Source organism: Chenopodium album, chromosome 13 (genome assembly GCF_948465745.1).
Source record: "Chenopodium album chromosome 13, dcCheAlbu1.1, whole genome shotgun sequence".
NCBI classification, from domain to species: domain Eukaryota; kingdom Viridiplantae; phylum Streptophyta; class Magnoliopsida; order Caryophyllales; family Amaranthaceae; genus Chenopodium; species Chenopodium album.
Window position 1 is genome coordinate 48,454,131 of NC_137846.1, and position 24,781 is coordinate 48,478,911.

At 34.1% G+C, this 24,781-nt stretch overlaps 1 protein-coding gene across 1 annotated transcript; it reads right to left on the reverse strand.

Annotated features, from left to right (window-relative positions):
- Positions 1-12,873: 12,873 nt before the first annotated feature.
- On the reverse strand, positions 12,874-24,392 carry LOC145576774 (putative nuclear RNA export factor SDE5). Its single transcript, XM_081634483.1, has 13 exons — positions 23,994-24,392; positions 22,978-23,029; positions 21,378-21,944; positions 20,703-20,728; positions 18,803-18,880; positions 17,516-17,580; positions 17,088-17,329; positions 15,580-15,662; positions 15,165-15,221; positions 14,297-14,364; positions 14,109-14,206; positions 13,953-14,023; positions 12,874-13,433 (listed from the first exon to the last, which is right to left on the reverse strand). Exons 2-13 carry the CDS (start codon positions 23,021-23,023, stop codon positions 13,317-13,319), a joined length of 1,518 nt encoding a protein of 505 aa, XP_081490609.1. The 5' UTR covers positions 23,024-23,029; positions 23,994-24,392; the 3' UTR covers positions 12,874-13,316.
- Between the last annotated feature and the right edge of the window lie 389 nt (positions 24,393-24,781).

Genomic DNA, 24,781 nt, shown 5'->3' on the forward strand with positions numbered 1-24,781 from the left:
TTTATATTTATCTTATTTATGTATTTTTTTTTTACAGAAATACCTTATGGAGCTTGCAACAGCATCTACAAACCTGGTCTTGGCATACATGGATTTCAGTCAAAAACATGAAGCTGCCATCAAGTATTTTCCAAACAACGAGAAGATACAAAAGTTGAAGGAAGATGCCACGGGCATTTGTGATGAGCATAAGATGAGCTCCAAAACTTTGACTGAAGATAATACTCTTTCATTTAGCCAAGATGAAGAGTATTGGCAAGATCCGGCAGTAATTGAAGCTTGGGATAGGTTTTCTGAGATTTCAAGCAACAAAAAGCATGCTGAATCTTCAATCAATGCAATGGTTGTTCATCCAAATGAATCGGAACCCATTGATGTTACTAAGATTTCTTCTGAAAGTGTTCAGATAGCAAGTTGTATTCCTGATGTTGGATGTTCAGATAGGGCTGCTAAAAATGTGTTCAAAAAACTTGGAGATTCAAGTTTCAAATTTGCTTCAGGACGTTCACTTGCCAAAGGATCCGGAACTCCTACATTCAGTTTAGGAGTCTTTTCTCAAGAAACTGATTCTCCCCCTAGCAATGCGCCTACTGAACCTGTAGTTGCTTCTGTCAGTGCACAAGTTGGTGCTTCTGTTGCTGATGCTTCTCAAACTGTCGGTGATGCTCTGAATGCTAATCCTCAAGATCTCATTTCTGATGCTCAAGAAGCTGTAATTGTGCATAAGAGAAAAGGTGATACTGAAAAGAAGAGTTCTATTCCAAAGAAACGCAAACCTCAGCCATCAGTGCTTCTTAGATCACCTTTTAAGTCCCGCATTATGATAATTTACAATCCATTATCACCGGTTCAGATGAGCGTCTTGAGAGCAATGTTTGCTGATGATAAAAATCGTTTGTAAGTATTTTTTTTATCTATAGAATTTATTATCTTGTACATTAACTTCCATTTGTTTTAGTCATACTAACTTTCTTTATTCTTTTTATGCAGTGAACTAGTATTTAATGGAGAGAATGGTCTTGAAATTTTGAGATTACATCTTGAGAAGCTTTATAATAAAAATAAAGTTGATACAGAGATCATTAATGCTTGGTGTAGCATTCTGAATTATAATGAGCAGTTTAGAGATCCAAATTCTCCTGCTCGTTTCTTTTTTGACCTTAGTGCTACCGTAAGTTCAAATTCTTTCATTTATTTTGTTTTATTGAATTATTTTGTTTTTTATTGTAATTAATTTTTTTTTTCTTTAACATGTAGGACTGTCTTATTCACTATGAGATAGATTCTGTTGCCCATCGGAATAAGATGTTTTTTGAGGTTGCTGAGAATTTGTACATGAAATCAGTTGTACCACACAAGTATATTCAGCTTTTTTTCTTCCCAGTTTATGAAGAAGATCATTACTATTTGGTATGTTTTAACACTACCACACTGAATGGTAATATCGAGCTTTTTGATTATAACGAAGATGCTGGAGATCATAAACAGCTTTTAAACATTTGGTATGGCTTAAAAGTTAATATCTATTCACATTATGTTTGTTTCTTTTACTTGAATGATCAGATTTTATTATGTTTGCTTATTTGATGTTTTTATTTTCAGAGAACTGCTTTTTCAAACTTTATTCAATGTGAAGGAAATGTACGGAGTTCTATTTTGGCAAATGATATCAAGCGGATGGAAATTTCTGTGATTAATGGTTCATGGAAGTCTTCGGATAAAAATCATTTGCATTGTGGAGTTGCAGTGATGAGACTCATGGAAACATACATGGGTTGTGCAAAGTGGGATCCTGTTTTGAAGAAAAATAATGTAAGTCTTTCAGATTAGTCTCATTAATAATAAGATGTTTTGGTCTATTTGCTTACTTGTTCATTTCATAAATGAACAAAGAAATGTTTGCTCATTTCACAAATGAGAAACTAATTCTTTGCTCATTTAAGAAATGAGCAATTAACTTTTTGATTATTTGCAAAATGAGCAAGAAATTACTTGCTCATTTATCAAATGAGCAAAGAAATGTTTGCTCATTTGACAAATGAGCAAGGATTTACTTGTTCATTTCATAAATGAGCAAGGATTCCTATCAAATGTTTACTTTAATTTTGAGGTCTATGGTCCATTAATCTATCAATACCTTAGGCCATTGCCTTACAAGTTACAACTGCAACTTGTGGTGTTACTTTTACTGGTCACTGAGGAAATTTGTGATTAGGTTGTTGGACCTTACGCAGTTACGCAACTTGATTGATTTTAAATACTTAACGGGTTCATATTTCTGCTACTGTATATGGTTTGGCTCATCAGTGAATGATGATTTACATCTTAATTATGGAAAACTTGATGCTTTATTGCTCGAGGGTATTGTTTGTTAGTGACATTAATGGTTTGGGCATGCACTTTTGTAGAAAAACTTGAACTCCTTTGCACTGTAGTTTCTGGAGAAGTTTTTCTTGCCCAGAAAACAGTTTTGCAATAGATTGCAAACAGAACCTATTTTCATAGTTTTTGACTTCGGTGCCTTCAAATAACCGACAAAGTCTTTATACTCCGACTCATTAAGTTTCTGTTTGACCTGCAAGGTCAAGAGAAAGCATTTGCAGTGAGCATTTATTCCATCTTAGATCATAAACCAAATTGCTCTGAGCCCATTTGTTGTGTAGAGAAAACATAAGAATTCCTGGATATTACCAATGGTTAGCTTGGCCTGCAATAAAGCATGATAAACGATACAAAGCAAACAGGAAATTATCCTTTTCATTGCTGAACTTTCAAAATGCAAGCCTAAAAAAATACACTATTGCTCATTGTTGTGGGTTAATTGAAATTAGTTTGAGCCCTTAATCCTTTCAGTTACTGTCTTATAAATGTTAATTGAAATAAATGTTTGCTTATGTTATTGAAATCTCCTTAATTGTATAGGGTTTGATTATGTTATTTGTTTTGCAGCTGATAATCTTGGCTAAACTTCGTGAAAAGTACACCCTGGGAATAATTACAAGTGAAGTGAACACTATTCAATCTGTTAAAGAAATTCCTCGAAGAAGAAAAAGCAAAGTAAAGTTTCTATTGCTGACAAAGAAGAAAATGCTGAAAAAGAAGAGCCTGAAGAAGAAAAAGTTCAAGGAAGAAAGAGCAAAAGACTGAAGAAAACTGAATGTTAGGGAATTAAATAGTTAGTAGTGATGATTTGTCTTTTTTGGTTTAGGGAATTGGGTAAATTAAGATTTTATCTACTTTTAAGTAGTCTTTGAATGATGTAAAACTGATTTATAAACAGATTTTACCAACAGAAGCCTACCCTTTTTTATTATAGTGATGATTATATTTGAATTAAAACTTAATCTTTTATTTGTTTTTACTTCACATACCTTGTTATATACAGCTAGTGTTCATTTGAAATATTCGTTCATTTGTTAAATGAGCAAACAGATGCTTGCTCATTAAATGATAGATCAATGAATTCTTGCTCATTTGATAAATGAGTAAAGAAATGTTTGCTCATTTCACAAATGAGCAACTATTTTTGCTCATTTAAGAAATGAGCATTTACCCTTTTGATTATTTGCTAAATGAGCAAGGAATTACTTGCTCATTTGATGATTGAGAAAAGATATGTTTGCTCATTTGACCTGAGGAGAGCTGATTTTGGACTGGGAGATGAAATAGGAGTGCAATTGTTCCAAGTTCATATAATAGCTAATTTGCTCACTTGCCAAATGAGCAAATAATTATTTGCTCATTTGACAAAATGAGTAGTTAACTATTTGCTCATTTGATAAATGAGCAAGGAATTATTGCTCATTTGAGAAATGAACAAATATTTAGTCACTCATTTGAATATGTTCTATTTTCAATTCAACAATATTTGCAAAGCATTAAACTATGATTAGTACAAAATTAATAATATATTATTAAATATAAAAATTCAACAAAATCTTATATGTATATAAAAGTACCATTACACTTTTTTTGGACAATTTCTAATATCATGATGACTCAATTCACCACAACCTCTACATAATCTCTTCCTTTTTTGGTTTTGTTCTACAGCCTTTTCTTTTTCTCCCTTAAGCCTTTTTGCACTTCTACCTCTTGTTTCAACATTTGACACATCAATCTCAGTCGCTTTCTTTTTTGAAGTCTCTTCATTTGATACATGAACTCCAGTCCCTTTATTCTTTGAAACTTTTGGAGGTTTGACAATTATTTCAGTTGGCACACTAGCTCCAATCAATAGCTCAATGTCTTGCTCTTTGTTTTTTGCACTTCCAACTGTTGATTCATTATTTCTTGCAATCCTCTTTGCTTCCAAATCCTTTCTTATTCCTTGAAGATTTATCACAAGGTCTTGAATATCTTCATCTTTGACTTCTGCCAAACTTACACAAGTGTGTATCTTTGACCATAAATCATTTAACAATTTTTTCTTGTCTATTATATTAGCACATTGCTCCAACAGGTTTCCCCCCAAGTCAAAAATTGGTTTCTTTAATGCCATAGTAGTCCACCTGTGTAGCATATACTGCTCAGGAATGGTTTCAAACCTTTTTGCTTTCCAAACCCAAATCATATGTCTACATGGAATTCCTTGCCTATAAAATAGCTTGCAAGAACATGTGGTGTCATAGTTAGTTGGATTAAACACAACATCAAATGTTCTAGTCCGATTTCCTTCACTTGCTGTTGCAACTTCCAATTCATTTTCTTTCTTCAATTCATCAACACCACAAGAAAAACAAGCAATTTCAACCTCGTATTGAAATTCATAAAAGACAGAGTTAGTATATAAATGTGAGGCATGCTTTTCTATCCCTAGTGGTGTTTTGCACTCGGGATATTTGTGCTTTGAATCATTATCATTCTGACCTTGAGTGTGTCTCTGGGCATCAATTGCAGCTTCATATCTCAAGTAAAACTCAACAAGTGACACATGAGGATTGATAAAGGAGCAGAAAAAGTTGTTTTCACTTTCGGATCTTGATGTTGTACGCATTATTCCTCTAAGGAACACATCTCTGAAATAGGCCGGAATCCACTTGTCTTTTATCTTATACATATAGCCTAACCACTCATGTTGTTCCAAGTGGTATTCAATCATCACCTTGTTCCACCTTTCTTCAAACTCAGCGGGTTCAATTTCAAGGTGCCAAACGCAAGCACATAATTTTTTTAGGAAACCAGTTTCTTCTTGCATGATTGATTTCTCCACCTTATCTGGTAAATTTTTCATTATGTGCCACATACAGAACCGATGTTCAGTCTTCTTAAACACACTTCTAACAGCAATTTTCATTGCTGGATCCTAATATGTGATCATACAATTAGGTTCATTCCCACCCATTGCCTTGAGGAATGATCTGAACAGCCATTCAAATGACACGATATCTTCCTTTGCTATGAAACCAGCAGCAAAATTAATGCAATTCTTATGATGGTCAACCCCTGTAAATGGAGTAAACACCATGTTGTACCTGTTTACACATACAAAATAAAGTTTAAATGAGCAAATAATTTAATACTCATTTGAAAAATTATCAAATAATCAATTGCTCATTTGTCAAATGAGCAAATAACTCAATGCTTATTTGTGAAATAAGCAAATAATTCTTTGCTCTTTTGTCAAATGTGCAAATAATTGAATGCTCATTTGTCATATGAGCAAATAACTCAATGCTCATTTGTGAAATGAGCAAACAATTCAATGCTCATTTGTCAAATGAGCAAATAATTCAATGCTCAATTGTCAAATGAACATGCAATTCAATGCCCATATACATACTCTTATCAAAGAATATTAGACTTATGGGGATATTCAATTTTCACATAGAAGTAATGAGCAATTAAACTAATTTTATTTAAAACAAAGTCATTAATTTAAGCCATAGCTAGTAATAACACATAAATGAATTACCTATTGGTTTGGTATGTGGTATCAAAGGATACCATATCACCAAATAGAGCATAACTCTTTTTACAAAGGGGGTCTGCCCACAATGCTCTACAAAGGCAATAATCTTCATCCATCTCAAAATCAAAGAAAAAAGCGCTCCACATTAGATTTTTGTTGGTAAAGTTATCCACGAACATTTGAGCATCGCTTCCTTGAATGTATGCTTTTAAATCTCTATGAAAATTTTTGAAATCTTCCTTAGATGCACCAATGTTTTCATATCCTCCAACAATTTCCTTCATCATTCGAAAAGTTGTAACGGGACCAATATTCACCTATTTAAAGAACAAAACAGTTTGTCACGTGAGCAAATAATTCAATGCTCATTTTTAAAATGAGCAAACAATTCAATGCTCATTTGTCAAATGAGAAAAAAATTATTTGCCCATTTGTCAAATGAGCAAACAGCTTTTATTAGAACATACAGAGAATTCATGAAACATAAGAGAATTCATGAAACAATTCAATGCTCATTTGGCAAATGAGCAAAAAATTATTTGCTCATTTGTCAAATGAGCAAACAACTTTTATTAGAACATACATAAAATTCATGAAACATAAGAGAATTTGAAAGTGTTACCTTAGAATTATTCACAATTATTTTTTTGTGTAAAATGTTCATTTTCCTTCCTTCTTTTTGGAATAGATTGCAGCTAAGTGTATAAAGTGCATGAATATGTCCCTCATGAAATTGTGTCACTATGAATGTGTTATCATCACAATGCTTTAGGACAATATGTGCCTTGCACCCAACACGAGTAACGAGTCTTTTCCTTTTGATTGAAGTTTTTTCTTCATTGTTTTCCCCTTCCTTGTTATTTAAATCTTTTTCTACAGTAGTCTTTCTTTTCTCTTTGTATCCTTCCTTATTGCACAAGATATACTGATATTTCAATTCTTTGCTTCTTCTTTGTCTTTTAGTTGTAGACTTCCTTGTATTGAAACCGGAAGCAAATGCATAGCCTTTATAAAATTCAAGGCCCTCTTCAAGATTATTAAACTTCATCCCTATAGCTGGTTTCAACTCTTTGGGGCATATTGGATGCCATTCTTTTGTTCCTCCAGGAGTGATCAAAGGTGCTACTTTAGGAGAAACTACTATTGTAGGAGTAGTTGGCACATTTGTGATGGTACTTGATTGACTCTCAACTTGTTCGTTGTTGCTCATCATTTTTGAATATACACCTCCTTAAACACACACACACACACATACACTCTCAATAATTAGAACTGAAATCAGATTCTTAAACAAACTTACACACACACAGACATAGATACACACTTACACACACACACACACAAACACACACACACACATACACACACACACACACAATAATTTCATAATCTATAATTAGAACTGAAATCAGTTTCTGAAATCAGAATTGCAAACAGAAAGAGGAAGGGGTAGGGGGGATAGGTTTGCTCATTTGTCAAATGAACATGCAATTCAATGCCCACATACATAAACTCTTACACTCACTCACACTCACACTCACACTCACACACAGACACACTATTACACTCACTCACACTCACACACACTCACACACACACACACACACACATACATACACAATTCTGTATACTGAGTGTTTTTACCCGAAACACTGAGTACTTATAGATCCTTGAATTACTTATGAATGTCATTAGTATTTGCTCATTTTAATTGTAGTTACCTCATTTTAAATGTTCTATTATACATATTTAGGTTTGCTCATTTTAATTTATTTGCTCATTTTAATTTATTTGCTCATTTTAAATTTGATTGAAAATAAGAACATAATAACAGCATTCAATTGAAAATAAAAACCTACTAACAACGTAATAAGAGCATTCAATTGGAAATTTCAGAACATTTTTTATCATAAGTTTAATATGACGTCATTACAATCACTATCAAATTTAATCTGATATTATTAAAATCTCTATCAAATTAATCAAACCTAAATAATTGATTCAATTCAATCAAATAATTGATGCAATTAAACATTCAATTCGATTAATGTAATTCGAAAATTAACATGTAATTCAATTCGAAAATTAACCTGCAATTCCAAAATTTTCAGAGATGTAAAATCAAAATATTTTGAACATTCAGATTAACATGAAATTCAAAATTAAAAGTACGAACAAACCTCAATGATGGATGAAATTGCGACCGTTGAAATTTGCAAAAAGAAACCGTTGAAATTTGCAGAAAGAAACCGTTGAAATTTGCCGAAAGAAGAGCATACTCGGTGAATCGCCATTGATAAGTAAATCACCATTGATGAGCTTTGATTTGCAGACAGAATAGAGGAGAGAGATAAAGTAGAGGCTGAAGGTTAGTTTGTTAGGTAGGCTTATAATCTCATCGGTTGGATTTCATCTAATCTAGCGGCTGAGATTTGTCCTCACATAAGGTGTGGGTTCTCACATAAAGGGTGGTTCTCACCGGATCCCAACCCTATATATATTGCCAAATGTATAGGCGTATAGATTTAGGTTGGAGATTTAAAGATTTAATATTTGAATTTAAATTCACCAGTATAAACAAGAAATTTTTGAGTTGATATTGAATTTGAATTTGAATTCACGAGTATAACCCCTTAATTATAGGATAATTGATCAATTGTAAAAAAAAACAAAAAAAATAACGTTAAAGAAAAAAAAAACCGTAATCGATCAAATTGATAATTGGTATGTTATAAAAAAAATATTTGATTTTATCCTTTTGGAAGTGGAAAGCTAAACGTCGCCCTCATATATCTAACTAACGCCCGCAAAATAAACTAAAATTACAAATTTACCCTTTTTTAATAAAAAAAAATTACCCCCTCTTCATACTACCTACCACTACCACCTCTTCATACTAACCACCACCATCACCACCACCTCCTCCTCCTCCTCTTTTAACCACCAACTCCTTACCTCCGGTTTCACGATCTACAAAGCCGCGGTAATGACGAGTAATTAAGGACAAGCGGTCGCTGGCGGAGAAAATGTTTTTTTTTTATTTTCTGAATTCGCGGCAAACGCCTAGAATTTTCGCACGTCCTAGGCTCAAACGCCTAGTTCATGCGAACAACTGTGTGGTTGTATGAAAAATCTGGGCATTTGAGGTGAAACGACCCTAGGCTGAAACGCCTAGTTTTTTCGAATAGCCTAGGATAATTCGAAAAAACTAGGCGTTTCAGCTTAGGGTATTCGAAAATTCTAGGCGTTTCTTCGGTTTCGAATTTTTTAAAAAAATTATCGCGACGTATCGATTCCGTACGGTTTGACGAGCCTTTGGCGAGCGTCTAAGGTTGTGTCTGGTATTTCGTCGTTAGATCTAACAAATTTGATTTTGCAAAATTTAAAAATTTTGTTTGATTTTGAAACTCACGGTGGTTGGGGTGGTTGTTCGATGAGCGTTAGTGGCCGTTGACCACTGGAGAGAACGGTAAAAAGTTTTGTGTACAGTAAAAGTGTGAAATTGATGTAAAATTAATTATTTTTATAATCGTTATTATAAGGATAAATACGTAATTTTATTTTATTTTGCGGGCGTTAGTTAGATATTCGAGGGCGATATTTAACAACCCCAAACAAAATCCTCACTGATTTTGTTAAAGAGATTTTCTATTTTTCTATTTTCCATCTTTACGATTTTTTTTTTAAAATTTATTAAAGTGATGAAAATAATTATTTGAGTATAGATTATATTTCGTCAATTATGTGAAAAATATAATTTGTTCTTAAAAAAAAAAACCTTCCAAATAACTTCCCCTGTTTTTCAGGAATATGTATTATTTGAAACAGAATTGAGAATTGTTCATTTTATTTTGTTTCCTATTTTCAAAGTGACAATTGGAAATTAGATTTGTTTTTATTTTATTTTTTTGGTGAAGGGAAATTAGATGAATTATATGAATATTGAATAATACTCCGGATATCAAGGGAAATGAGTTTTAAAAGTTGACTGAGAGGAATATATTATGGTCTTTCTAACGTGCAAATTGCAAAAATTTATTAATGATACATTGATACTATACTAGAGAGCTTCTTGTGTGCATAAAGACTTGTCACGCTTTGTTAGATGGCTTACAAACTTCTGGTTGCCTAAGATAGGGAGGATGCACCATTTGCCTTTGTCATTATTTGCTCTACTTTGAAAAGAAATTACGCATGATATTCCTCAGGGAATATGTTAATGATTATGCACCTTATTCTGTTTGCTATATCTCGGGTGGGTGGGGATTAGATTTCACTGTGAAGGAAGCTTCCAAAATCGAAAGATGTGCTACATTATCAAACATATTCATCAAGTTTGAGGGAACTATAGTTACAAATTTACAATATATCATAACAGTAAGTATTTACATATATACTCAAGTTGTAACCTGAGTAGGAACTTTCAATATGCATGCATTGCTTCTATTATTGCCAAACATTACTCCGCTGGAGGTGGCCTACTTAAGCAAAATTTAGCATAAAGATCAAATGATGGGTAGTTTATATACGTTTTTTTGTTTTAAGCCAACCTGAAACTGTAGGTGATGCCTGTAATTGCACTTCTATCTGATGACATATTGACATGTTTAAATTGGTTCCAGGTTGCTGCAAAGGTTATAAGGGAAGTTCGATTTCTAATGACCTTTCCGGTCATACCATATGCCATACTCGGCATCTTTTACATGATATGGGTATCTGCTGCTTTGCATATATTCAGTTCTGGCGAGGTTCATCAGAATAACTGCGAATCCAACTGTTGTGCTTATAACCTTGGTTCAAGCCGGGTCAGCTGTGAGCGCTGTTGTGGTTATAGCATTCATTATACCCCTCACATAGGAATTCCATCCTCTTTCACTGGTTTGGTGGTTACTGGGCAACGCATTTCTTTATTGCATGTTCATCCACTGTCATTGCGGTTCCGTTGCTTCTTATTATTGGGCTCGTGGTAAGAAATTGATTGCTAAATTCTTTTAGGCATATGCTATGGACCTGTGGTTTTGTGATTCTTTGAACATATGAATGTCCTATGAAAATTATTAGTCATTGTGTTCTTTCCTACATACAATTTTATGTCCTATTTAAATATTTAATTATACTACCCTTGTTCAGTTATTTTAACCTTTTTTTTTTTTTTTTTTTTTTTTTTTTAAAGTTAAATTTGGAAGCCCCTTGTGGTGTTCCAATACACATTGGAAAGAGGGAGGGGGTGGGGGGATGCTCAATTCATAAGTTAAATTTGGCCATTCTTCTTTGGTACAAAGTACAATGTGTGTTATATTAGATGAACCGCATAGAAAAAATCAGTTCTGACTGGATTACATTAAAAATATAAAATTGTCTGCATTGCATCATGGGATATTCCCTCTCCTGATAGCCTAAAATTTCTGTAATAAACTTATTTTGGACTCACTGTTGTATGCATTTTGCAGCCGAGAATCCCATTTTTACCTGTTTTTGCCTCAATGATGGGTTCTGTTGCTGTTGGCTCTTTGGTTCTATCTTTTGTGGAGTCAATCCGCTTTATACTAGAGGCAATTCGACGCAAGCTGAAGGTTTCCTATACTACGCCAGATAATTGGTTTGGGAAGATAGTCCATAATTCTTCCAATTGTTGCTTAAAGTGCGTTGAGTGGACCATCAAGTGAGTGAATCGTAATGCCTATATAATGGTAAGGTGGTACATATCTTTCAGTTTGCTTCTAATTTTCATTTAAGCTGTTAAGTTGTCTGCCTAAGCTAGAAAGTTGGGCTACATACACATGACGGTTTGACCCTCCTACACCGCATGCGTTGAAAACCTCTGTAGTGGCATTGGGATGATATTAAACTTGTTTATCTAGATCACCACACAATAAAGAAGGGTCAGGCCTGAAGTTGTCGCTGTTCATAGGAATGTCTTATGTTATACTATAAATTTCATTTGGTAGAATTAAGAATGACCATCCCTTCTTTTTATTGTGTTAAAATTGGACTCATGCTAGTTTTTAGTGTAAATATAATTAGTACTTAATATACATGTTTTACTTCTCCTGGTTTGCATTCATTTTATCTTGCTAGTTGCTACTGATAGTGTGTAAACTACACTTTGTTGCCTTGGTGATACTTTCTGCATGTTCTACTTTACTGTCCATCTTATAGAAGTATATAACATGAAATAAATTGTTCATTATATATCTTTGGTCCTCCTTGAGTGCCAGAGTTTTTTGTTTTCCTTCAAGAAAACCTGACTGAGTATTTTGTATGAGGCTGACTCACAATAAGTTATTGTAATTCCACCTCACGGGACTAAACGGGACTAAATGGTTGAAGTGCTGCATCAACTGCCTGATTTTTTGCTCCTTATTTTGCAGGCATGTTGGGTCCTGGGTTATGTTGTTGCGACGCTGTTCTTTGGCGGGGTCGAGATGTCCATCTATAGCATTATTCTGTCATTTTGCCAGGATGCCGAGGAAAACCAAGGGACTGCTTAGTATGCACATCCCCCCCCCCCCCCCCCCCCCCTCTTCTGCTTGAGACTCTTACAGAGAAAAACGAGACCCACAGACTCACAAATTGATCATCTGGCTTTTCTCAAGAATTTTGAAGCATGAAGCTTGTTATGTATTAGTTGTAAATATAATTAGAAAGTTTTTCCTGGACACTTTTAACATTTATCCATCACTTGTTAAAACATACTCCTTAGTTAACTAACCTTGATTTAGATACAATAAAAGCAAAGGCTAAAACATGATTGAAATAGGTCTGATGATATCATAATTAAATTTTACGCTCCTATCTTTGGTTGTCCAATAAATGCTTGGACAGTTTCTAATAACTATGAAGCAAGTTAAATATGCGAGAAATCAAATGTTAAATTGGTTGACTAGAAGAGAAAAATAGTGAGGGGCATCAATCGCATCATCATATATATGATGTTGGATTGTTCATAAAGCCATATAATGGACTGAAGGAGTACAAATCACATATTATGCCAAGAGTTCGACAGCACAAGTTTGGTTGGATTGTTCATGAGTTCTGTGAATTCTCAGTATCACCCATTTTTTTAGGGAGGCCAGATCATTAACCCACATAAGAGAGATAAGCAAGATGAGATGCACATAAAAACTACAAAAAAAAACAACAAATTTCAGACATCCAATGAGGATATTGGCTATTCTTTACTTTTACTGTGAACGTTATTGGATCTGGTCATAAGCTGATTCCACAGATCCAAAACTCAGTTCAAAACAGAAAACTTTCAAAATGAAGGAAAATTTGCTATATATTTGGTACAGAGTGCCCATATATATAGACATTCCAACTAAGTTAAGAAAAATAAGTACCCTATCAAGAAAGACCTAAACACACACCATTATAGTGAAGTTTTGAATGAGATAGTAGATTTTTACTTCTTGGCAAAGCTCAGGGTCTTTGGATTGATTTCATCAATTTGAATCACTACAGTTTTTCCATTGTCTGCTTCAGTGCATGGAATAGATTCATTCTCTAGCACTTTTAAAACCTGTATACAAGATTATAAGAACAAAGTCAACAAACAGATCAACAGACAAAAAAATCACACAAGCTACATTAGTCCTGCCTACTTGGGCTGCCCTTTTTATGCAATTCTGGTTGTCATATATCAGAGACTAGCTATTGTTAATTTTCCCTTAGCTTACACAGTATCAAAAGAAATCTCAGTTTTTTTTGCAAAAAAGGGACAGCGTCTAACCAGTTTGGGTCCTATGGCCTGGCTCTCTTAGTTAGCCATCCTCCCCTTGCATAAAATATTCTCATGGAGCAATGTGGCTACTTTTCCAACATTTAACAATACAAGTATATACACAAACAAAAAAATTAAATTGAATATTTTTTTTTTTTTTTTTTTGACACAAACAAACCGAAAGCATAGCATTTTATTACTCCCATCAAAGAAAATTGAATATTTTATAGTAAGTTGACATGATAAATTTCCCAAACAAATATATTTGTATCAAGAACTACTGGATAAGGATAACATGAATATTAAAATATAACATACCAAACGTTTCAGACGCTTGTTCTTGGTCTCCCCACCATCATCCCAAACAGAAACCTTAAGATAGCGAATTGCTGAAATAATGCCAATTCTTTAGTGTCAGTGTACATGGTTACAATCGACTAGGACAAATGGCAGTAAGTAATAACTGTAACTTACTCGGGATGCCTGAGAGATTAGAGAGATTATGCTTCAGTAGTTCAACAGCTTCTTTTAGTTCAAGGGTACTAATGTCAAGCAACACCTCGTCTTCTGGCCTGTAGCAGATGATCAAGCTTGTTAATCAGAAGAACGAAGTAATGTGTCATGAAACAGCAGCAACCAATTTGAACTTAGTCTTAGCTAACCTGGATTCCAGAACCTTCTTTGCAGACTTTTCATCAGCATCTCTTGCCTTCCTGTTGTAGAATTGACACTAAAACACGGCCCGCAAAATGCAAATTAGAATTCATAATATGCATAAAGTACTGCTCCATGATACAAGATGAATCAGTGCAGGGCACTAGCTACTTGCCTACAAATAGTTACAAGCTACAGTTCCAGACCACTAATTTAATAACTTACTGTAGTAGGGAAATGATACTCTTAATAATGAATTTCAAAGAAAGTCTGCATTGGCATGGTGAAATAGAAGCAGCGAAGGGCAAATGTGTAGCTTTAACTCAATTCCTCAAAGACAATCAATCAAATGTAGTCCCATTAAATAGGAACACAATTTTAAAAAACAAAAAAATCCTACAATCAATCAGACAGCATATCTAGATTTCACAGGATTGGGATTGCAGGATCGGAAAATTATTGACCAGTGACCACTGAGGCACTGACCAGCTTATAATTGAAACTTATTTTAATCGCTCTGAATCTGTCAATAACAACAGAAGTGCAGCATAGCAATGTCAGCACTTCCATGAACTTCAGATCAACGTCAGCATATCTAATGAAAAATATAAAAAATAAATGCTAAGATCGGAATATTCGGAAATAAAAGGGGTCTGCACCTATTTCCATAGAAACTTCAATGAAAACAGTCATTGATTTGTCTTCGAGGAACAAATAAAAATTTATGACAGTGAAAATACTGAGCCATTAAAAGGAGCTGTGGGTTGCTACTTATAGTTTTGAGCAAGCTTGCCAGTAAAGACACAAAGCAAAGGTTCTAAGACATATCAAAGTTAGTTTAGAACCGTTAACCAGACACCAGACCAAGGACAGTACCTCTTTCATAAGCTTATTGGCCTTCTCACGATCACCCTTACTGTATGCATCAGCAGCCTGACAAGAAAGAAAACAGGTAAAAAAAAAAAAAGTTGTTCATTATATACTCACATTCTTCATTGCACCCCCTAAAGAGAATGGCATGCCATAAAAGAAAAAAAGGGACAAGAACATAAGATCAACAGGAAGAAAAAGCATCAACATAAAAAGGCTAAGTCCCCCACCCCTACCCCTTTAAGATTAAAGAAACATTTATGTGCATAAAATTAAAAACTAGAAAGAAAAAAACAAAGAAAACAGAGGACAAGGCCTCCTTGAAAACAAGAAAGCAAGCCAGTCAAATTGGGCACCAAAGAAAAAACATCATAGGTCAAGTACAATAAAAGCTTTACAAACACTAATTGCATTTACTCACAGCTTTGCAGTACTCTTTCATGGTAGTCCAATACTCCTTAACGGCTTGACGAAGGGCTGGAAAGCTATCCTCATCATATTTGTCTATAACAAAAATATCAAGCATCAGTAAATACAATAGTGAGTAATGGAGAGGAATGTGATATTCCACTTTAACAGTATTAATAACAAACAGATAGCCATACTGTGATTCAAGTTAAAAGAACTAGTATCGGTTTACGTCTTGCAAATAAATAACACCACCCTGGGTTACGCTTGACATAAATTAGTTCACCAAGGTATAACGCAGTGACAATCCAGTCCCATGTTAAGCCTCTTGTTAAAAAAGGTGGCCCTAAGAGAACATTTCTTATAAAACTAAGAAACCAACTCTTTAGAATAAATGCAAAAGCACAAATCCACAAAGAGATATTTCACAGCTCTCCATTTTTAAAGCACAGATAAAGAGTTTAATCAACTGAAATCATTATAAAAGCGCAATTTCTGGAGACTTCACTCAAGACTAGGGATGGCAATGGGTCCAGGACCTTACCCAAACACTATCAGACCCAACCCTAAAATATGAGCATGGATCTTATTTTTTTGAGACCCTATGGGTACGGTTAGGTATGGGTATAACGTTTTCAAACCCATACCCTACCCACCCAGAACCGTACATAGACCCACACAATATTTTAATTTAGAAAAGGTTACAATCTGCTTCTGCTTGAACGCCTTAATCCCATAAGTAGGGTCGACTACATGAACCAACATGAGAACTTCCCAAAAGGCCACTCATCCTAGTATTACTCTCAATCATTGTGGCTCATGTCAACTTGTCAAGCGATGTGACAAAATTTTACACTGGCTGTCACTGGTCTACCATAACCCTCCTCCTTTATCCTTGGGATTGGCAGCGGGAGCGGAGTTTAGAAAAAGTTACAATATCAAATAAAATAAAATCTTAAGGATCTTGATTTTGTAGGATGTTGAAGATGAAATCGAGTATGATATGAAAGACAACTAAACAATGAAAGGCTATTAACTTTGTAGTTGTGCAATAAATTTTACAACACTTTAAATTGTAATGTTCTTATGGATAATAGTAATCTTTTTATCTATCATTCTAAGATTTTTTTGTTTAATTGTTTCACGATATCTCAAATTAATTGGTCATGTTTTTATGTATTAGTTTATTTGTTTTTTGTGCATTACATACAATCTTACACTAAAAAATAGACAATTAAAATTGGGAAAAAAAGTTGGTTAATGACCCAAATTGGACCCTAGACGGCTGGACCCTACCCAGACCTTGCTAGACCCATAAGGTCCAGGTAAGGTCTTTAAAATTTTAGAGTCCAAGGGTCCGGGTAGGGTATGGGTATGGATTAAAAATTACGGGTCCGGGTCCAGGTCCGGGTACTATTAGACCCTACCCATTGCCATCCCTACTCAGGACCTCAGGTAACAACTATTAGTCTAGTAATTTAGAAAAAAATATCAAGTTTCAACATATAACCAGCTGCATACCTTCATTGTAATCTGCTAATGGTTTCAAAGCAACAAATGTTTGCTCTATGCTAGTCTCGATCATAGGTTCAACAGCTGTTCTCCCATATGTTCTTGAGGATCTAACACTAGTTTTTCTAGGTAGCTCCTCTACTCTTTCAGGAGCTGAAAATAATGCTCCCAAAATTTCCTTCTGCAAATCATAATTAGCATTGTTCTTCCTACGTGATTCCTTACTGTTTTCTTTCACCGATCCATCATTACTGTATTAGCAAGTAAATAATATATATCAGCAATTGACATCCATACAAGAAAGGATTTCCTTCACCCATCTCTCCCCTTCCCCCTCCCAAACAAAACAAAAAAAGATGCAAGGAAAGGAGAATGAGGTAGATTCACAAGTAGAATAGATGTAAGATGATGTTAAAGAAAGAAGGAACATAGTGAACCTTAGTGAAGAACCAGACTGCAACTTATTGGAATTTGGGCCATTCTTCAGATACACGTACATCTCCTGAGATTGTTACAAAAATCCACATGAGTAGACATACATAACATTATAAGATTTTCAGGCCAACAGTTCTTTGAAAACAGCTGCAAACTTATGATCAAATAAATGTGGCTATGCAGTTAGTTCTTAAGTATATTGTGAAGTGTTTTTTTAAAGATGGGGAAGTAATTTATATTTTTAAAAAATACAAAGGACAAAGGTGCTTCTCCAATAAATCAATAGCAAAAAATAGCATGGCAATCTTTTTTTACATGATCGAAAAGCAAGATTAATATATACCACAAATGCTGACACTCAGTGGTAGTTCCAGAGTTCCCCCCCCCCCCCCCTCCCCCAAGAAAAAAAAAAACCAATGTAGCACTCAGGATAACAAATCCAGACTACTATGTGCCGAAAAAACTGACGACCTCTAGACTCTAGTCCTTATGATCCCACATCCCCATACATAATAGCAAAGCATATTGAAACACTGCATTTCTCCCAATCCTTAAATAATTGATAGAATAGTGCAGACAAACAGAAGGTGAGGTTTGAGGAAGCGCACTGGACTTGAGACTTAAAACACCATGTCCCACCAATTTGAAGGCACAAAGCAAACGTATGTGATGTATCCACACCCAAGGGGGAGAGGAGGGGAGGGGGTCACAGAATTAGCAAATGAAATCGATGTTGAGGATAGGAATCTGTTAAATCACGTTATCCACACAAACAATTTTACCTTCTTCGAGAACATGGATACCATATAGTACAAAAATCTATCACTGCAATAAATTGCAAAAATTATTGCATTTTAATCTCAACTCTTGTCAAATGTAATAATGAAGGATTCCTCAACATCAATGCTTGCATATAGTCAATAGCACTATCTACGAGAGCTTAACATAAAACTTCATGTGTAAAGCTAGTGGCAAGCAGACAAAAGTACCAGCAGAATACTCTGCCTTTACCCACACATCTAAAAGACTCAATCACAGATTGTGAATACATTTCTTGCACAAAATTAAAGCTTTATCATTTGAAATTTACAGCACAGTGCATTACAATTGAGATGTAAATGTAAATCATGCAAAATTTTAATTTGTTTTACACACCAATGAGCACATAATGTGATTCCAAGATACATGCACAGATACTAAAATATATTGGTTATTGCAGACATGAAATTTGCACAGGTAATAATAGGAAGAATAGCATAGCTTCTTCCTCCAAAAAAGCCAGAGCTTAATTTTTCGGCACACCCACTTACAACATCATCACTCTTCTCAAGAGTTGAAGCTGATAGATCAACAAGTGTCTCCATACTCTGATTTTCAAACAAAATACATAAATTGTTAGTAGATGTATCTTATATTCCGATAACTCATATTATAAAAATATTTCTTACAAGTTATCCGAATATCAAAAAGAAGATTTGACGATTTCCTTCCATATTGACCTCCCAAATATGGTATGTAATCCAATCTTAAAAGAAGAAGCAAATCAAGAAAAGTATTCGGGACCCCTTTCTTAGACGTATCATTGATCCCGTGTGCAATTTCATTTCTAGTAATAGACTCGTATCTAGGCCAACGTTGAGGCCCTTGGATGAGAAACCCAAATCATGGCTCATCAATATACTAACATTTCTGTATTGATGAGTTATCATTTGGGCCTCTCATCCGTGGGCCCAACGTTGGCCCATATACGAGGCTATTACATAAATATGAAAATTTACACATAATCATGATAATAGGCTAGATTCCATTCTTACACGTATTATTGATCATGTGTACATATTCATTTTCTGAAACAACCTCGTGTCTAGCCAACGCTAAGCCCACATATGAGAGGCCCAAATCATGACTCGTCTATATTGATGTAACCTTCACCTTTATTAATGTAATCTGAAGATAAGCTATAGATGACATGTTGGTTAGTGGTAACTTGTTGATGTAACCTTCTCCTTCATATGAGGGTCCAAATCCCACCCCAACCACTTTTTTATGTATTCAATTCATTATTCTTTTCCTTAATTCATACACTTCCTTTGTTCTTGTACTCCCTCCATTTTTAAATACTTGCTCCATTTCTCCATACGCGGAGTTTGAGGAGAAATTGGAGAAAGTAATAAAATATGAAGGTAGTGGGGTAGGGGGAAGAATAAAAAATTATAAAAAGCAAAAGTAGTTGAAAGAATTGGAGGAGAGAGAGTATAAAACTAATAAAATATGATTTATATTGGGTCCACTAGGTGAGAGAAATAAATTAAATATTGTAAAAGATTTCCAAATAAGGAAAAGAAGCAAGTATTTAAAAACGGCCGGAAAAAGAAAATGGAGCAAATATTTAAAAACGGAGGGAGTAGTTTAACTTTTGCACTATTCACACACTAACCTTTATTCCCTTTTTGTGATTTACTAGTTGAGATAACCCAAATTTGTGATTAATATTTATGGGCTTTGCGTTATTGATAACTGTTTAGTTTGTAATATATTTGCGGGGTAGCCCAATTTTGCTAAACACTTATTATAATTTATTTTTATTTTTTGAAAGAAAATACTTTTTATAATTTAACTAAGGTTAATGTGTAGATGATGCATTTTTTAGCATTTTGCTTGTACCAACTTGCTTATGCTAGAAATGTTCATATATTGTTTGAATAGTTTGTAGGAAAAAAATGGTTAATTTAATTGATGGATATGGGAGCAAGTAATTAATATAAACATGATATATCTTTGCTATAAAATCTTTATTTTTACCTTTACTACTCAAATGGCTAGTTAAGAAATGAAATTTGCTATAAATCCTAACTGTGGAACTGATATTATCAAAAGTCAAAGGAAAGGGAGGGTAAGATGAAAGAATTGACTAAATATCTTTGCAAAGAGGAAAATTTCAGGTAATGACATTATAATCAGATATAGCTTTGGGCACTAGTTTTGATGAGGCTGTAAATGAAAAAAAAAAAAAAAGCTTTAGAAATTCATGATGTTAATACAGTCCTGGATGCAACAAAACCTATAGCTCTCCACAAGGTCAGGCAGCTATATAAACATGATATACAAGTAATTAAATATGTTAGCAAGTCAATCAAAAGAAGAAGTTTAAACCTATATCTTCCGCCTTTAAATGAAAGAAAGCTCTACCTTTTCCAGATCATATCCGCAGAGCCCTGCAAATTCAGCATTCTCTCTACATTATATATCCCTCATCACAAAGCAAATTAATATAATAGTGAACCTTAGAAAGAGAAGGAGTAAGTACAAATTTAACAGATATTATTGTAACCAGTATCAAGTCACTTCGGGGGAAAAGCAAAAAGCACAATAGCATTGTACTCATGCTATAAACAAGAGGTAGGTTTAAGTTGAGAATGAAAACGAGAGAGAGATTGCCTTCCAAATATTAAACCATGAAATTAGATCTCACTCTTGTAAGCATCTCTTCACAGCCTTCAGATCAATTTTAGTCTTTATTACTTATTCAAAGCGGCATGAAGTTATCAATAGAGGATAATTGATGGAATCCTCATATTCTTGTGTTGGATTCAAACAGGTGTTTTACACTGAGTTTTTGCCATGAGAATAGTTAAGATATTCAGTGGGACAATGGGAGTTTTGACAAAACTTTATGTCTTGAGATCAATCAATTTTTAGAGAAAGAAAACCACCGTCACCTATAGCCAGCCTTTAATACAATAGACAATTGAGAAAAAAAATAACATTTGAGCTGTGTAGAGCAGCATCTAGAATACAAGATCATGTGATTAACATATGTCAGAAAATCAAAAAGAGTATGATTGAACTGAAAACACAACTCACCAAGAACTTGACGAATCATTTGCATGTCAAGTTGAAACCCATCTCCAAGCATTTTGAAAAGAAAGTCTTCAATGTCTGCATGCAAGCTATCATCCTTCCCAGTATTATTACATGAGGCAGAAACTGATTCATTTGAGTGCACTTCAGATGATCGAATTCTTATAGATTCATTTGAGTGAACTTCAGATGATTGAAATTTTGTAGATTCATTTGTTGCCATTATTGACTTCAGACATTCTCCTCCAGAATTTCCAGAAACATAGTTGTTTGTGGCACCTTTACCATTTCCTTCATCGATAGATAGATACTTTGAGGTACCTTCAGCACATAAATCTAATGATGATATAGAAGCTGCATTTATGCCATCTTTTGATTTATGAGTCGCTGCAGTAGATCCCTGTAATTCGTAAAGAATGACACCAGCCAAGTCCACATTACTATTTGCTTGGGAGTAAGCAGAAGCTAAAGTCTCCAGTGAAAAAGAGGAACCAAAAGCTTCAAGCAGCAGCTTCATATCCCTGTTACAATCTCTGGAAGATGAATTGCAAGAGCTGGCCGCCTCCATGTCTGGGGATGAATATAACACAGTGAAAAACCATTCAAAAAGTAATATAAAAAAGGCATGATGCACTAATGGTCTTTTAGATTAAAGAAACCAAAGCCAGAAGAAAGCTCATGCAATAACAATGCAGAAATATTACCAGATATTGTTAAAGCGTCATTGTCTAAATCTAATAGTGGAATTAACTAAGGGTGAGGAGGGTTTAAGTTGTAACACAATATAACATGCACGCAGGTAACAAATTTTAGCAGGTGTATCGAGTACCTACCACTTCCCTTTCTTGCATGGAGATATGTAAAAGAATCTCATTTGGATGGCATGACATAAGAATTAAGAGAAAAACTAAATCGCCCGGCTGCCTCACCTCTCCGTTGGGTGAACTAAAAAGGGGGGGGGGGGTGTTTAAATTTGAATCTAGCTTCCTCTTGTAAAATTTAGAGGAAAATAACATTGAGACTTGAGCTAGCCATATGAGTAAGGAAAATGCAGAATATAATAGTTAATCACATTTCCACAAGCATTAAACCTTCCAAAAAAAAAAAAAACCCTAGAATTATCCCTCTGGGTAGACGCCTCTTTCTGACACAGTTGCAAGCCACTAGAATAACGAATTGAAGGTCTTTGTGTATCTTTTCTCCCTATCTCCCCAAAGTCAGACTAAACCAAATGTTAGCATGTGACAATTAAAGTAACTATGGAACTAAAAGAATACATAGAGGTCATGACCATTTCAAGGGGGAAAAGCACAAGCAAACATGTTTTCCAATTGTCATAAGCTTCAAGAGTTGTCAGAAATCAGAATAGAATTAAATTTCCAAAATATCACTTAGTAAACCCACAATACCAACATCAAGCTAATACGTGTTTTTTCATTGTTCTTCAATCTCCATGCACCATCAGAATATATAGCAACAAAAATTCATTTAATTTAAGATATCCTGTGTATCATATCACACGAACTAATTCAAGCAAGGGAGAACAAATGTCAAAAATGGCAAATTTTACAATAGGAGGTTTACATGGTGATGGAAGGCTTACGAAAGATCACCAAATACAGTCCTAAACCAGCAGCTACTCGTATCATGGAGACCTGGAAGGTAAACATCAAGAAAAATACATTAAAATTGTCATGCCAATTAGATTTTCATAAAAGAGAAATAAAATTATCCCTAATCATTTCAAATACCACATAACATAACTAACCAAATATTCAATTTGACTCACTTCGTTTAACTATTATGAATAAAAAAATTACGGTTTTTTTTTTTTTTTGAGACAAACTAGACAAGTGCATATTATTAATCAAGGGACAATTTGTCCATGAGTACATACGACGATACATCAAAAACTACGGTACTATAGATGATAATCTATGTTACTCGGAACTCTTCATTTCACCTCACGTACCCGTGGCGGACCCTCAACACTCGGACATGGGTATGACACCCGGGCACTTCACTTTTAGTTCAAAATCATGGAATTTTTTCACAAAATAGCCGAGTCGGATGCTTGAACATGTACTCGTGTTGGATATGGGTACCCAAGTCCAAGTAACATAGATGATACTACAATTTCTGAATATAAAAGAAACATCTAAGATTCTAACTGGGCTAATTTTTTGAAATTCTTAATAAATTGTGACCCCAAATGAAGTGTCAAGTGTCCACACCCATGTTGTCGAGGGTAATTCAGGTGAAATGAAGAGCTCGAGCACCATAGCTAAATAACAATTTTAATGACAAACTATTTCAATCATACATTTCACAAATTCTGAAAAAAAAAAATAATAATAAACACCCCAAAATTCAAAATTTTCTAAACCAAACACAAAATTCGTAACTAATAACAACATAATCAACCAATAATTCTCTCATAAATGCAAATTCTGCAATTTTTAGAGCATCAAACATCAAAAAAATTATTAAAACAAAAAATCAACTAAAGAAACAAGAATCAGCATTCAACAAAAAGATGATTATCGACAACACAAAAGAACAATGCAGATTAATTAAAGATTTAAAATTTAGCATAAGAAGAAATTGAAGAGAACTTACAGAGAGAATATGGAGATTCTTCAATGGAGAAAGAGTGAAAGAGAGAGTGAAGTAGTGAGAAGAAAATTGTTGAAGAAGGAAATGAAAAAGAAGGCAGATTTTTTGTGACGTGCTTTTGGGGTACGTACGACTGTACGAGTACTACTTTTGGCGCTCCTCTTCTACTTTGGACTTGTTAAGTGTGTGCAATGGAAGTTCGTATCTATTTCACTAATATATCAATTTATCATGGTACCTCGACTCCTATTATTGCAGAAGCTACGGCTTTCCGTAACTTTCTTTTATTGGCTACTGAAAATAATCTACGATAACTTTTTATTGAAGGACTTTTAATTATAAAGATAAATCACATTGTCCATAAAAAAATTCAATTGCTAATGAATGATGTCAAGAAGTTGTTGGCTTACTTTCAGGCTGTTTTTTTCCTGTCATATGTATCGAGAAGCTAATCGTGCAGCAGATTATGTTGCAACTGTAGGCCATCAAATTACAAATTGTGTAAACATTGATAGATGCTAGTTTTTCTTATTTTATTTCTTTAGATAAGTTAGGGTACAGTTTTGAGAGAAGACTTACTTAACTTTTGTATCTTTCCTTTCAAAATAAAAAAAAATAAAAATTAAAAAAAAAAATAAATAAATAAAAACCCTATTTCATTAACAATTTGTCTAGCAATTTTTCCGATTTCCACACGCCTCGGCTAATGAGGGTTGGACAAGTTTGTCACGAGTTGATAGTTTTTCACGATTTTTTTTTTAACATACTATTTGTAACTTGTTTTTTTTTTC